The sequence below is a fragment of the Stegodyphus dumicola genome, chromosome 10, assembly GCF_044657685.1.
Source record: "Stegodyphus dumicola isolate Sdum_Otavi_A_Nest chromosome 10, ASM4465768v1".
NCBI classification, from domain to species: domain Eukaryota; kingdom Metazoa; phylum Arthropoda; class Arachnida; order Araneae; family Eresidae; genus Stegodyphus; species Stegodyphus dumicola.
Window position 1 is genome coordinate 113,875,067 of NC_140777.1, and position 17,528 is coordinate 113,892,594.

Sequence of the window (17,528 nt, forward strand, 5' to 3'; positions counted from 1 at the left end):
ATATTTTACTGCCCTCTTAATTTACAAATTCAGAATCAAAAGGTATTATTACCTTATTATAGTAGCACATTTTTCATGAAATTAATTTTATTTATTTATTTGGAGGTGATACAATACAAAATTACCTAAAATAGTCATTTTTTTAAACTTATTTTTGTCTTTCTTCAAATGTATCAACTAGGCAAAAATGTTTTAACACACTATTTACCTTATAAGACTATGGTAGTATAAATAATTTATAAGATGTTAATTTTATTCATATAAAATTGCATATTAGCTTATCAGATACTACATACTACTTTTACAAAATATAAAAGTTCTTATGTGTGTGGTAAATTTTAAAGCATGGTATGAAAATCGTAATGTTGCAATCCTCTTAATAATAAAGTTTTCCTAGAAAAGTCTTTTGTTTGCTTTTGGGGGAAAGAGATGCATATACTTTTTTATTTTCTTTTAGGATATTCTATATTCTCTGAAGGTGGGATAGTTTCCAAAAAGGGGTTAAATGACACTGCTTCATGAGAAAGAAGATCTCATTTTCCAAAAATGTCAAATGATATTTTCCTTTACTACTTCTGGCTACTAGGTAATTAGAAAGATACTAATAGACAGTATCTACACTACACATAGTTTAGTTGTGATTTTCAATCAATTTGGCTTTGTTTTCATTTGCTTTCTTCAGGTGCTAAATCCCCACTTGACTGATCAAATTAAATCTGTTCGAAAACTCAAATAAACATCACATAATTTTAGTAATTAATTGCTCAGCATAATAATTATGTCTTTCTTTTTTTATTATAACAGTATCATCAATGTCATTACAACTTGAGAGAGCATTAATAGTGTAACTAAAGTTCCCTCTCCAGTACATACACGATTATATATAACCAGGACTGGCTTTGCATAATATGTAAATTTTGAACTGCTGCTAGGATAAATATTCTTTACAGAATGCAAAATTTTCATCAACAATGAAATTTTTCTCGGGAATATACTTTGATGTAGTAGATCATTTTAATCTATATAAATAGGGAAAATTTCACAAAGTTTCAAATTTAGATGATACTAGCAGAAGTACCAAATGCTAGTTGGTATCCGACTACGTTCTAATCGTGAATTTTGAAGAAATTTTTCAAAAAAAAAATTTATTGCTTTAACTTAAAGCTTATATTTTTAGCTTCCAAAACTATTTTTGTTTTGTCTTTCCGGTAATTAGAAGTAGAGTTATGGCTGTTTAAATGGCCAGAAGTTGATATTTAAGGGACACAGACTGCTCTAAACAAGAATATTTCATTTGAATACTGTTGGCAATATTCAAAAGATGATTTTGAAATATATGTATTATTATTATGTGCTTGGAAGCAAGATTACTTTCGAAATTTCAGTATCAAATTTGGCAACATTTCTGTTTGTCTTTACTTCTGATTTGACTACACTCTGATTTAGCGTGCTTGCTGTTATTCAGTATTATTTTTTATCTCATTCTGCTTTGTTATTTTAACATTGTGATAAAAATATTTTCACTTTATTATTGTCAACGTTGTAATAGATCTGTGTGAAACTTTTCGTTCTAAAAAACAGCGATTTGCTGGAAACAGATATACTGTGAAAGCTTCTGCCGTGAATCGAAACTAGGAAACAATAAAACATTTTCTGAAAATTATAATGAAGCTAATAATGCTGCTGGTTATGAAGCTGGTATTAGAATATTCGATGTTGAAATTCTAAAATTTGTATTTTCTGCATTATCCTGTCCAATGTGTTTCGAAACTCAGAACAATAAGAGTTTTAATAACGTATCATACCAAAACAAGTGTTTGTTGAGTTGACAACATTGTGTCTTAGTTCGTATATAGGAGTAATACAGTTTAATACAGTCAAAAGTCGTTAATTCGGACACCCATAATACGGAATGATCTATAATCCAGACCTCAAAGCTACAAACTTTCTGCGCATGCGTCAGCGCGCAAGACATTTACGGCTGCGAATATGCATGTGCACATGCGCAAAATACGTTTACGAATGGCCGTTTAAAGCTAAAATTATCTAATTCAGTTAATGTTGCAGATTGCGTTGTTCCTTAATCTTCGAATTGGATTCGGCTTATTATTTTTTGCAGACTGTTAGAGCAATTTTATAAAAAAGTAAGCTTGAACTTTCGATTATGTCAAATAGAATTTCTGATATATATTTACTAATATGTAAAGGATCTACAAAGCGAAAGTATGTTTCGAAGTCCATTAAACAAAAAGTGGAATTGCTGCAAAAGATGGATAAAGGCATATCCTTTGTTTATCTAACCATTCCGAAATCTGTTTATCAATTTCACGCTGCTCTGAGGGGTGGGAACGATGCGGCACGCAATGAATTGGAAGTTGATCTGTCAGCACTACCCTTATCTTCAGGGCAGATGTTTTTATTTTATTTGGCTTATAATTCCTTACTAAATGTAGTATTTCATCTCGATGTACTTCATCTTTTGCATGATTTAAATCAAATTCCTAGTCATTATAATTCCCTTCCGATAGCGAAGAAAGTGACACAGAGGTTGAAAACGAAAAAATTTCGATTGACAAATTAGTCGGTATTCTCAACACAGCAATTATAGGACTTGAACAGCGGAACTTTGTAACTGAACAAGAAATTATGTCTATTTATAGAATTAAAGAGAAAGTATTATCACATAAAAAACAAAGCAACCTAAACAACTTACATTGAAAGAAATGTTTAATAAAGTAAACAAATAAATATTAAGCTTTTTTTTTTTGTAAATTTTGATAAACTTTAGATTATAATTGTTCTTTATTTCATAAATTACGGTTTCATATTTTTAATTTTATAATTTCTGCATGCCATCTTACCCGATTTAAACTGATGATCTATAATCCGGAAAAATCGATAATCCGGAATCGCCGAAGTCACGACGAGTCCGGATTAACGACTTTTGACTGTAATGGATTTTTGGGTATATTAAAAATATTGGCAAAACTTAATATGAAACATGGACAATATACTGTCAAGGGATATAACTGTATTGATAAAACTCGGATTGTCGATTCAAACTGGCACTCTTTACATTCCGTAAAATTCACAAGAAAAAAAAATTAAGAGCTTCTTTAAAGAAAAAATCTTCTAAAATATAGTAAACAGAAGGTATAATATACAAAACAGGGCAGTTTTAGCAATGTAATATATCAATTTCTAATGTATTTTCTAAAGATAAAACTTTAAATTTGTTTTTTTAAAAACTTCTTTTTGTCAACATTTCTAATACGAAAAACACCGTAACTTAAAATATTACTACAGCAATTTTATGATACTTCCCACAAATATTCTATAGAATATTGGGAATTAAATGGGCTAAAAGTTTAGGTTTATATACATATTTAAGATTTTTGCAGACAATTTTGTAAATGAAGAGAGAAAAATTTCTCGAAAAATAGCTAGTGTATGTACTCAAACAGGTACATTTAATAGACATTTTGCTTTATGACTTAGATTTTAGTCTATTTTATTCCTTATGCTTTAATAAATATAAGTGAAAAAAATAAAGGTAAAATATTGATAAATAATTTTGAGGGAACTAATCTCGTGATACTGAAATTTGAATACATTTTTTATCCAAAATGTGAGAAAAAAGTAAAAATTTGAATAATATGCTTATAAACTGTTTCTATCATTTTAAGTAGCATTCTGCTAATTAACACCAAAAATTAATTTATTTGTACACTTTTTCAAAATTAGGGTATCGAACGTAGTCGGATACCTTGTTAGATTGACAGTAATGCATCTAACAACAGAGAGAACGATACCGCTGTAATCCTTCTCTATTTAGATTTTATTAGAATTCTGAAATTATATGTTTAAAATATCTATCACATTTATTAGTATTTTATTAGAATTTTGAAAGCATTCAGAAAAATGTGGCTTGGAACTAATGTGATTAACTTAGGTTTCAAGGAAATACAATTCACTGATTAAAAAAAGCTGATGTGGACACCACATGACTTCAATATACAGCCTATTAAATTATAGACATTTTTTGTTGTACTTCATTTAAGTTTATTTCCCTGAATTTCCATGATATATTTCTTACTCAATCAATTCAGTTCTCCCTTCATGATAAGGCAAAAGTAAATAAAAACTAAAAATATATTCATTATAAACTGTAAAATGCAGAAAAACCTAAAAATACTACAGTTAAAAAGAGTAAAAAAAAAAAAAAAGTTCTTGCAAGTAAAATCAAACAATTCAGCCAACTGACAGGAAGACAAAATTCTCAGTGCAAAACACTGAAAGTTAACTTTTAATCCCACTGGGCAAAAAGACACTGAAGTTGAAGCATCGGTGACTCAATTCACTGCTCTACTAAAAGAGTTTCTAATGTAAAGAAATGGCCTCACTAGGAAATTATTAGCCAACATACCTGCCACATACATATCCTGCAAAACTTATCTGAAATATTTGAATGAGCTGCATATTGCCAGCCCCAACTAACAACACTGCAGCAGTTCTGATCAACCCTTTTTAAGGAAGTGGCATTTAATTGATAACAGAACAGAATGAAGAACTCATATTTTAAATGGAAATTGCAAGAATTATTTATCAGTTTGACTTTATTATACATACACTTAAAAAAAAAAAAAAATAAATAAAGACTATCTGTATTTTGCATATTTTTGTAATGTTTGGTTTTTTCAATTAGGATTTAAAATTCAGAATCTTTTGCCCATATATGATTCTGTTTTACTTTGAAATAGCTCTATCTAATTTGTAGTAAAATCCTGAAAGTCTTTTATTAATTTAGAGAAAAAAATTTTGAAGCACTTTCAGAACATGGAAACATTATTCGATTTTATAAATGTAACTGACTCATTAAAGTGTTCAGGTCTAGTCTTTCCACTAAAGATATACAGATTTGAGGCCTTTTCAGTTTTTAACTAGAATTTCTACCAATTTTAGATTAAAGCTTACTTTCAAAAATCTTTATAACACCTTGCCTTCATTTCTGCTTCAAAATTCCTTTTTTTAGGGGGGGGGAATGTTTATTAATTTATTTTAATTTTCATTATACTTTTTTATGTATTTTAATGATTGCAAAATTTTCCTTGGTGTTAGAGAGTAGTAGATTTATTTATGTACTTCCATTTATATATGCACATACAAACACAAACAACTCCATATATACTACAGCGAGTTGTGGGTTCTTTAAATATTCACTCTAGATAAGCAATAAATAAATGATAATTTACAAGGTTTGTACACACTTTTGCACATGGAAATTAAATACTTTTAAAGAATTTTAAGAACCATCAATGGAAACATTAAGGACCCATTAAGCAAATAAGAACTCAATAAACTAAAGCAATTATCTACACCTGAACTTGCATAGTTAGATACTTTCAGTCATAATAATCATAATAGCCTTTAGTTATAACATGATTACAGTTCTTTTCTTACTTCTAAAAAATGTCCATTAAAAAAGCTCTAAAAACATTTTATAGCAGTTATAATTTATGATAATACTTCTAAAATTATATTAGTATAACTATACATTAAAAGCTACAAAAAATGTATGTTTTGTAGCAAAAATAAACAACAAAATGGTTATGTGTATTTTTTAAACTTGAAAATTTTCCGGACCTTTTAGCTAATTTACATTGATTTCCTTCTCTTAAGCATCTTTTCTGTTTCAATAAACAAATCAATCTTTCCACTAGTCTCCATATCACCTCCTAATTTATTAATATTTCAACAATGTATCTTTGAAGAATAATTTTCTCTCTCTTTAGGAAACCAATTTCTTTTTCAATGAACTTCCTCTTCATTTGAGAATTTTCAGATTTAATTAAAGATTTTTCTTACTTTAAAGAACTGCTTGTACTTAAATTTTAAAGAAGAAACTGCTAACCTTATTTCTTTAATAATATGAGTATTGAAAATAAATATGAAATGATATAAGATCAGAATCGGTGCAGTAGCCAGAGCAGCAGAATTTTTAGAATTTAATGAAGCATCCAGCAACAAAATTTAGGGCAAAATTTTTAGAGTTTAGGGCAGGCACTGATATATGTATGATGCACTGAGACATATATAATGAACCTTTTAATAAATTGTTGGTTTCATTTTCTTTGCTTTCTTTAATTCTTTTGATGTTTGTGTTTAGGAAAAAGATAAGAAAATAAAGGGAAGATAAACATATTAAGATTTCTGGGATCAAAAGGGGAAAATTTTTCATCATTATTCCAAAAGATGAGTAATTCATCACAAATGTCCTATAAAACACATCTATTACATGTTAATAACCATGAACACACTTTTCACTTCATCACATTTTTCTGGAAATTGCAGATCTATAAATCTTGCCTGTAAAAAGCACAAAGACTAATAAGCAGTATATTCAGACTCTTCAAAAACTTTTGCTGACATGAGTAATATATCGTACACTATTAATGAGATTTTTGTATTGTGCTTTTAGCTGTTAGTCAACTTTCAGGAAACCAACTAAAGCCAATCAATTGAAGTATGATTCTGAAAGGAAGAAAGGATTATTTCATGTTTTATCTTCAATGAAACATTCTGAAGGAGCATAGCCCTTATGTGCTTAAGTGCCTATAAAGAATAAAATAATGCATATCTGAACTTTTCCAAAGACAATTCAAGAAATGGATTTAGTGACATCACAAATTTGAAATTCACTACTTGTAAAAAGGCCATGTTGAATAATACTTTTATACAAAGAACCACTCCAATAGCAAATACAGTTTGGATGATTTGTAGTAATTAATAATAAAAAATAAAAAATAAAAACTTGGACTGTCTTTCACATTATTTTTTACACAAACTTCACTGTACAGCTCTGCAACTTGTAAACCAGAAAATATATTTTTTAAAGTTTTGAGAAAGTTTCATTACATCTTTCTCTGTTCATCACAAGTAATGCTGGTTTTTGTAATTTAATATATAATTATGCACACCAGAGTGTAAGATACCTATTGTCAATCAATGAACAAGCTGATTGTATGGGATTTGCAGTTTCTACATTTTACAACAAATATGAATATGAATTAACACTAAAAAATTCTTTTATAAAAATTTTCCTCTTCAGGTCAACAACTTTGCTATGTTACCTACTGCACATGTATCCTCTAAATCTACCACATGTATCCTCTAAATTCATAGCTTCTTTAAATGGTTATTCATTTATATCATTTTGTAATTTTTTTATTTTGTGTTCCATTAGTAGAAAAGTCAATATTTAAAAATAACTTAATGTAAAGAATTTGATATTCAAAACAACAAGGAAAATATTCAAATACACAAATCATATAACATTTAGTTAATCTCATCTATTGCATAACAGTAAACTAATATTACACATGATTTAATAATTGCAACATATTACATGAATAAGTACTAAAAGGAACTTACGAAGACCATCATTATAAAAGCTGCTGAAAAATATGCTGTCCAAGTGGTACTCTTATCCACAAAACGATACTGATCCCCCGTGATAACATTCCTGACAAAACCTGTACAAATACATTGCTTTCAGTTCATACATACACACAGAAGACAAAAAATAAATAATTACTTTTACCTTCCAATACACAGAACTGAAAATTAACCATTTGTAATGAAATGTAATGAAATTTTATATGTAATGAAGGAATAATGTCATTGATTTCCTCATTATGTCATTGTCATAATCTTCTTTATAAAAATTTTCCTCTTCAGGTCAACAACTTTGCTATGTTACCTACTGCACATGTATCCTCTAAATTCATAGCTTCTTTAAATGGTTATTCATTTATATCATTTTGTAATTTTTTTATTTTGTGTTCCATTAGTTCCAAGTCCATAAATAAAGGATAATTCAGAATCACGTGAAAATCGAACTCTAAAGTAAAAATTTCACCAGTAAAATTTACACATCCTCAAGTATAATATGCAAATTACAGGAAGCCATCAGATGATGGCGTAGTACATCACACTGAGGAGAGTGCAAGAGATGTAAAGAATGGTAGCAAAGAAATAAAATTGTTCAAAGCATTCTGCAAGCCACTCTGTGTCACAATCAAATAGTTATGACACAGAGGACACATGCGGATGATTTTTTACGCTGTAGAATTAACAGCCACCTGGAATGTGGGCATCCAAGAAACTTGGAATAGCCCCCAAAGTGTTATCTCTAGACTTTGGCAACGATTCCAAAATAATTGAAATATCAGTAGACATTACAGTACAGATGACCCCTGAGTTAAAAGTGCGAATGATGATCAGTATTTGACAGTAACTGCCAAAAGACGCAGACGGGGCACAGCATCAGACTTGTCTCGTCAGTTATCTTCAGTCACAGGCACAACAGTTTCAAGACAAACTATGTACAGGCATTTGAGACAGATTGGTCTATATGCCAGCAGGCCTGTCAGATGTGTTCCACTCATGGCAACTCACTGTCACCAGTATTTAGTCTGGTGTAGAGAACATGCAATGTGGATATCATCACAGTGGGCTTGTGTGATGTTTTCTGACAAGTCCATGTTTAGCTTGCAGTCTCATTCACGTCAGACTTTCATATGGAGAACTCAAGGTACCCGCTACCACCAAGACAACATCATTGAATGACACCGTTACAGTGGTGCAGGATTGCTCGTTTGGGGTTGAATTATACTGGGCTTCAGAACAGATCTACATATTCAGATCGGAGCCATGACAGGCCAAATTTATTGGGACATCATTCTGGAAAAATATGTACATTTGTTTAGGGGTGCCATGAACTCAGAATATGTGTTAATGGATGACAATGCCACTGTGCAAACATTGTAAAAGAATGCCTTCAATCTAAGGATATCACCTGTATGGAATGGACAGTTGTGAAGCACTGGCAGCCTCTATGAAGAACAAGGATGCCATCGCCATTGAAATGCAAGAAAAAAAAAAGATTATGATTATTGTACTGTAATTCAAAATGGATCATGTGCTGAATAGTTGAAGTATTAAGCAAAAATCTTTAGAACAGCTTTGTAAGTTACATGAACGATATAGTTGTAATGGATGACTCTGAATAAAACTGTTTAAAAACAATAGTTTATCTGATGTTTGATGCCAAATAATAATAGAAAAGAACCTTCAGTCATCAGTCACAACACCAGCACTCTTACCTGACTTGATTCTGATAAAGCATGTGGTGAACAGCTTGGACAACGAATTGCAGTCAATTGTCAAGCACCTCCTACGTATGTGCCCGAACTTCGGAGAGCATTGCTTTTTGAGTGGTGTAATATTCCCCAAGATCAGATCGATAATTCGATACTCAGCATGACTAGGCATTATATGGACTGTATTTCATCATCTGGGAGACATGCAATATATTAACCGTCATACCAACCATGTAATATTCAGTTTTTGTAAGGGAGATATTTTTTGTAATTGCTCCGGGAGCAAAAATCGTAGTTTTTATGAATGGCAACATACATACACCATCTTTGTTGTTCTTTATCTTTTGTCAAATAAATGGGATTTATGAGTAAGTCACATTTGTTTCATTTCTGAACTTCATTTTCCAGAGCTGGCATTATCCTTAATTTATGCCCATAAGTGTATAGATAACTATTTTAAGATATATTCTCTATTAAAAGCCATTACTTCATAACAATCGTTTTCATGAAAAGCCTCTTAAAAACACATAAGAAAATATAAATAACAATGGCTGCTTATTTTTTCCACAAAAATAACCTTTGTTCAGAATCAAAAGTAGCAACACATATTTCCAAACATTATTTCCACTCCTAATAATAAACTTAACATAAAAGGCATTAAAACAACACTCCATACATATATAGAGGGAGGCTTCCATGAGGTTTTCACATTGCATGGTGATGCCATTTTAAAAGAACTACAGATTCACCTAAATTTGTTTTGTAATACATGATCCAGGTTACTGAACTATTTATAATGTTATTCAGTGTAAACATATTAATATTTAATCAGATTAAGACACAATAACACGCAGACCAAATACTACTTCAGAAGTCAAACAACAAAAATCAGTGTTTTCAAATTTTCACAGGACTAGTTTCGATAGTTTTACCGAACCATCATCCTCAGCAGCAAAAGCGCAAATGAACGAGATAAGATAAAATAATTAGATAAGATAAGAAAGTCTGGACAGGAGATATGCTAGCAGCGCCATCTGTTGATGAAACCAAAACTAAAACATAATTTCTTTAAATGCCGAAGGCAAAGCTCGATCAGAATTAGGATCGTTAACTAGAGCAGAAAGATTTTTTGAATGTTAAATGCCCCCAGAAAATCAAGTTCTGCATTGGAAGATGTTTTTTGAATAATTTTGGCAGCAGAAAAATTGAAAGTGTGAATTTTGGACCAATAATGTTGGGCAACACAAGACTTCTGTGTTTCCTTTTTTCTAACATATGAATCATGTTCCTTGACGCGAAAATTTAAGGCTCTCTTAGTTTGGCCAATGTAAAATAAACCACACTGGCAAGGAATCCTATAAATACACCAGGAATTCATATCCGGAATGGGGTCCTTGAGTATGAAACTCGGAATTTTATTGATGGGAGAATAAACGAACCGAAAGTTAAATTTTTGCAAAATACGTGCAACTTTATAGCTAATTGATGGAAACAAGGGAATGATAACAGAATTTTTATAATCTCCTAATGCAAGAGTGTGCCTTTTAGTGTATTGAGGTGAGAATTTTTTAACTGCTTGATTAATAATGTTGGGTGAAAAGCCCCTGTCAATAGCTATTGCTTTTAAATAATTTAGTTCTTCATCAAGGGATAGTTTGGAGGAGCAAACTTGAAGAGCACGAAAAACATAGGAATAAAATGAAGCTGATGAAATGAACTTTAGTCGGATGACATGATTTAAAGTGTGGTAGAAGGCAAACCGATCAAGGTTTACGGTAAACCATAGTACTGAAGTTGGATGTGCTACGTGTGACCAGAATGTCGAGAAACGGAAGAGAATCGCAAGTTTCAAGTTCAAAAGTGAACTGAATAGCAGGATCAATAGAATTCATTGTTGAAAGAACTTTATTTAGATTATCTTTATTACCTTCAAACAGGGTAAAAGTATCATCTACGTAGCGGAGCCATACCGGGAAGTTTAAGTTTCAAACAATTTTGATTCATAATAATGCATGTAGATATCAGCCAGGATGGGACTGAGGGGGCTTCCCATGGCTAAGCACTCAGTTTGCTTGTTATATTTATTTTGGAAAACAAAATGTGTTTGTTTCAAACAGAGTTGAGTGAGAGAAATTTGCTCATCAATTTCAATGCAAGAGAAATGAAATTCACGAAGTAACCATGAGTAAATTTTTAGGAGAAATGTTTTTAACCTTTTTCACAAACTCTACTGAATTTTTTATGGTGTAAATGTTATTGTCTACTAGAGTTCAAAATCTAGAAACTAAATATTTAGGATACGAGATAGTACCTAAATTTGATACACAATAGGGTGGAAGGGAATACCACTTTTATGAGTTTTGGGAAGAGCATCTAATCTGGCACAATTCGCAGCAGATGGAATAAGCGAATGTTTTAAGTTGCTTGAAATGATTTCTGAAGACCTTGATCGCAGTTTTTATTTTTGATAGGTCCGAAGGCGAAGGATTTTAGGGATCGGATTATATTGTCCTTCATTTAAGAGTTTAGTGACACCATCGATATAAGTGTTCTTATCCATGACGACTATCTGACCACCTTTCTCAGCCTTTGAAATGATAATATCTGGATTAGAATGAATCTTTGCCTTCGGCCTTTAAAGAAATTATGTTTTAGTTCTGGTTTCATCAACAGATGGCGCCACTAGCTTCTCTCCGGTCCAGACTTTCTTATCTTATCTAATCATTTTATCCTATCACGTTCATCTGCACTTTTGCAGCTGAGGATGATGGTTCAGTAAAACCATCGAAACTAGTCCTGTGAAAATGCTGACTTTTGTTGTTTGACTTCTGAATTAGTATTTGTTCGGCATGTTATTGTGTCTTAACTATAGATGCCCCAAACAAGCATTTTTTTTTTTTTTCTTTTTTTTCTTTTTTCCATGTGGTTTTTGTCATCTCGCGTTTGTATGTGTTGAGTCGAAAACGGCTTTTTTTTTTTTTTGCTTCCTTTTTTTGCATGTGGTGCGGCCGCCATTTTGTGATTGCATGAATTTCGTCAGGTACTTTTTTGCAATTTTTAAGTTCTGTTTGTGTTTTGCGTATTTGGATATTGTGCTTTGTCTGATTTCCCGCATTTTGGTTGCAAACGCTTTGTTTTCTGTTCATTTCAGAGTGGGATTTTTCTGCTGTTTTGTGCGTGCTTTATTATTGATATATTTATTATTATAATTTAGTTTGATTTTCTGCACTATTTATCATGCCATCATCTGTTAATCGTTTCACTAAATTACGCCTAAAACGGCAAAAATTCCTGAATCATCTTGACTTTTTACTTAAGTGTAAATGTAAAAAATTGATCCCCAATTTCATTCAAATCAAATCTAATCAAAAACCTTCCAGTAGTGTTTTAAGAATTCTGTTAAACTGCAAGCTAGCCTTACTTCTGTCCATGATAAGGGATATACGTCAACGATTGTCCAAAATTGAACATGAGTTCTATAAGCTTCATCTGGAACTCGCTAATTCATATCCAAAATTCACTGGCCTTGAACAAAAGTCTTGGTCTAGAACAGAGAATGTAGTTACCCCTTGTAGTTAAATTCAAAAAACTTCTTTTACAGTCTTTCAGTTCAAGTAGTTCAAAAAATTCTCCCATTGTAAACATTAAGCCAATAGTTAATATTTCGAATGTTAGTTTATCAGAAGAACAAAAGAGAATTCTAAAATATAATTTTAACTTCTCACAAACCTGTAAACCCTCGATTCCAAAGATTTTGGCTCCTATCGAAAAAGCTTTCAAGTTCAGTAAAGTTTCAGATTCACAGAAAGAAATGATTAGGCACCTTATCGCTCATAATGTGAAATTCAATAAAAAACCTTTGAAACCAAATCTAACTGCGAGAGAAAGAGTTAAAATGCGCAAAATTCATTCTAACCCAGATACTATCATTTCAAACGCAGAGAAAGGTGGTCACATAGTCGTCAGGGATAAGAACTCTTACATCAATGGTGTTACTAAAATCTTAAATGAAGGACCATATAATCCAATCCCTAAAGATCCTTCACCTTCGGACCTATCAAAAATAAAAACTACGATCAAATCATCACAAATCATTTCAAGCAACTTAAAACATTCGCTTATCCCATCTGTGCCAGATTATATGCTCTTCCCAAAACTCATAAAAGTGGTATTCCGATCCACCCTATTGTATCAAATTTAGGTATTGCCTCATATGCATTAGCTAAATATTTAGTTTCTAGATTTTCAACTTTATTAGACAATAACATTTACACCATAAAAAATTCAATACAGTTTGTAAAAAAGGTTAAAAACATTTCTCCTAGAAATTTGCTCATAGTTTCTTTTGATGTAAAATCATTATTCACCAATGTTTGGGTAGAGGGTGCATTAAGATGTCTAGAAACCAGACTTCGCGAATTTCATTTCTCTTGCATTGATGATCTAATTTCTCTCAACTCTGTTTCAAACAAACACATTTTGTTTTCCAAAATAAATTACAAGCAAACTGAGGGATTAGCCATGGGAAGCCCCCTTAGTCTCATCCTGATTGATATCTACATGCATTATTATGAATCAAAATTGTTTGAAACTTTAAACTTCCCGGTATGGTTGCACTTCGTAGACGATACTTTTACCCTGTTTGAAGGTAATAAAGATGATCTAAATAAAGTTCTTTCAACAATGAATTCTATCGATCCTGCTATTCAGTTCACTTTTGAACTTGAGATTTGCAATTCTCTTCCGTTTCTTGACATTCTGGTCACACGTAGCACATCCAACTTCAGTACTACGGTTTACCGTAAACCTTCATGGGTTTGCCTTCCACCACACTTTAAATCATGTCATCCGACTAAACAAATGTCAGCTTCATGTTATTCCTATGTTTCCCGAAAAACTCCAGAAATTGAATATTATGATCCTAGAGACAAATAATATATGAATTTAAAAAAATCTACTCTTGCCCATTGTTCTGTGGGTGGTGGTCGCACTGTGAAACCACCGCACGTCTAGGACTTTGAAACTGACTGATGTAGCAGGAAAAAAATACTTACATTTTTCCACACGCGTTTCCAATAAATGACGAAATTTACGGATTTTAAAAAAATGTATGTAAGAATTACATTATATATAATTTTTTTACATTATTTTACAAAGTAAATTGTCAGAAAAAATTAAAAAATAAACACTTATGTAATTTTTCTATAGCAGTGAAAATATAAGTACCTACATAATAAGGACGTTTGGATAAATGAATTAAAAAACTCAATAAAATAAGGATATAAAAGAACTCAGTGTTTTTTTGTTTTTTTTTTTAATTTCAAAGAACAATTTTTTTGTGACACTGTTCAAAGCATGTTTTGTCTCTTTGGTACATGCATAGACCCACATTGCACGTTTGGCACATACATTTTGTTCTATGAGGTTTCTTCCTTATGCTACAAAATGTACACTGCCTGGATTTAAATTTCACTGGTATATGTCCAGCATTATTTAGTTTCTTTTCATCTGGAACATGAAATTTGTGGTTTTTTATGTTAACCGGGGGGTGCTTGGTCTTATAATATATAAAATAAGATTAATTGCACAAAATATAGGCTAAATTGAGTTCAGCAGAATTTAAAAACCTGAAGTAATAAGAAAGATCGTAATGATTCTTATAAATTTTTCTAATTAATTTTAATGAACTGTATCAAATGCACAAAGCATTTGATAAGTATGGCTAAACATTTAACAATTTCAAAAGTATTTTTCCTGTCTAATTTATATGCTTAAATTCTATCCCACACGCTGATTTTTTTTACATTTTCGTCAAATATGTTTAAATGACAATACTTACAAAATGAAGTCTATACTTTATGGATAATCAAATTTACACCAATACATACCTTTGCAATCATCTTTATCAACTAAATATCGTAAACTGCTCATCAGGACATCACCATACCCAACAACATATTTCAATAAGAACTGACTAAACTGATTACCAAAACACTGATCTTTCAAAGGATCTGAAAGAGTATTTTAAAACATTAATCTATATAAAATAGAACATACACAATAAATATTAATTCCAATAATTATTTCATTTTATTTATAATGAAAAACTTGTTCAGTTTTATAAAATACAATTTCCTGTTTGACTACACATGTAAATACTTACTTTTATAACAACTAATAAATTTTAATTGCAAACTTAACCAACTCTCTCAATTTCTGAAAAATGTTTTTCTTTGCAATGCCTTTTAAAACTAATTCTCACAGTTTGATTAAAAAGTTGCAACAAGGATATATGGCTCAGTCATTTGGGGGAAAAAAATGTCAATTTAATGTCAACAGGCAAGTCACACGTAAAGTGAGTTAGAATGTTGCAAAGGACAAAAATATCATTTAACCTTTTGCAAATGCAGCAAATTGACAAAAGGAGACATTTACCATATGTCTCCATGCAGAGCATTTGTATTTAATAACAATTATTATTTTTCATTCATTGCATTTGATTTACAGTATTTTTTCCCTTCCAGATTTTTGGAATATTTCACCTTCTTTACTTTTTTTATTATTATTATTATCGGATCCTTTTTTGTTCTTTCATTCTTAAAGAGAAGTAATAGCATACCTTTAATAAGAAGTATAATAATATTAAAAAAAGCCGCTATATTTTAGCAAAAGCTTCCTCTTCTTTCTGAAGAGCTGTCATTTTATTATTAGTTCAAATGGGCAATTTACCCTGAAGGACTATTAATTTCGTTTTGGCATTTTGTGTTGAAAACTTTAAAAGGCTGTATCACTTTTCAAATCGTTGCCACCATATATTATCGCCTTGTCTTATATTTAAAGAAATTAAATAATGAAGAATCTGTATAAATGTATGTATGTTTTTCGCATTATGATAAAACAACGGTACCTAGAGCCATCCAAATTTGAATAATATATTCTTCCATAGAATATGGGCATGTGGAAGCCTTATTTGAATTTGAAATTTGTTTTATTATTGATTTCAGATTTTATAATACTTCAACAAATTTTTGATTAAAAAAACTAAATGATTTCAAAGCGAGCAAACAGCAAGCACTGTTAAAAAAAAAAAAAATCTTTGTTAAAAAACAAGTTTCATGGAAAGTGGAAATTTCATTAACAAGGGGGGGGGCTGGATTCATAAAATGTCCCAATTTGGGCAGTAAGGCAAGACTAAAAAGAGGAAGTATAACATATATGTATAATTACACTGTTTTATTAAAATCTAACATGACATGCTTCACAATTCTTATTTCACTTAAAATAACTATTAGAAGATCACTACATAGCTCAGAAAATCAATTTGATCATGTTGCAATAATAAAACTATTTTCATTCTAGAAATCATCAAAACTTGTTTTAAATGATTTAATACCTATAGTTCAAATGTATAAATTCATAATTAATATTTCCCTCTGTTAAAAAAAATGTGTACATAAATTTTTACTTGACACAAAATTCTAAAAGTCATTCTTACATAAAATTTGATTTTAAAAAAAAATTCAATACAAAGAAGGAAGAAAAGTAAAACAAAAGTGCTTTTTGAAAGAATTTACAGTGTTACATTTGAAGGCAATTATCAGATCATTCTTATTTATGGAATTACTGAATATCATAAATAAAATGAATGAATTTACTGAATATCATAAATGAAATACAATTTGAAAAAAAAAAAAAAAAAAAAAAAAAAAAAAGAGAGAGAGAGAAAGTAATGATTTTCAAAAATCAACTAATATAAACTTAATATAGTAAGTATAAAAAACTGAAATTTATACTTACCAAGGGTAACAGTATGTATTTTAACACTGGTATTTTGCCGTGCAGCTGGTGATAACCTCAAAAATCCATATTCTAAAGAATATTCAATGACATATTCTTCTTGAGTCCAGACTGCAAATGAATACGAAAAAAATATAACAAATTACTGAAACATATACATATAATATAAAAATGAATACAACAAATCTCTATGTATAGAATTTCAATTTCATTTTACTAACTGTTAATATAATTAGTATTATGGTATATTTAAATTCATGCAGCTGTAAAAGAATTCCAGAAGCAAATACGAAAAGGTCCAATGTCTCCATGTGCCCTATGTAAGATGATAAAGAAATTTGAAATAACTGGGAAACTTGGCTTTCTTCCAGGTAGAGGACAAAAGCAAATCCAGTCTTCTACTTTAAAAAATGTGGCTATCATAGTCACTGAAGCCAGGAATCAGTCGTCACATGGTAGTGTGATTGTGCCAGTTGTTTCCAGTGTATTGGATATACCGTATTCCACTGTACAAAAAAACTTACTGAGGATCTGAATTTTTATTTCTACAAAATCAAGCCTGTGCAACTA

General features: G+C 30.6%; 1 protein-coding gene across 5 annotated transcripts in view; it reads right to left on the reverse strand.

Annotated features, from left to right (window-relative positions):
• Positions 1-17,528, reverse strand: part of LOC118185875 (membralin-like) — a 209,952-nt gene that overhangs the window by 63,297 nt on the left and 129,127 nt on the right. For all 5 annotated transcript variants that reach the window (XM_085825395.1, XM_035355796.2, XM_035355795.2 and 2 more), the window contains exons 4-6: positions 16,959-17,069; positions 15,050-15,172; positions 7,432-7,532 (exon numbers count right to left, since the gene is read on the reverse strand). In XM_085825395.1, the coding sequence (XP_085681521.1) occupies positions 7,432-7,532; positions 15,050-15,172; positions 16,959-17,069 (335 nt within the window). The remainder of the gene's footprint in view (positions 1-7,431; positions 7,533-15,049; positions 15,173-16,958; positions 17,070-17,528) is intronic.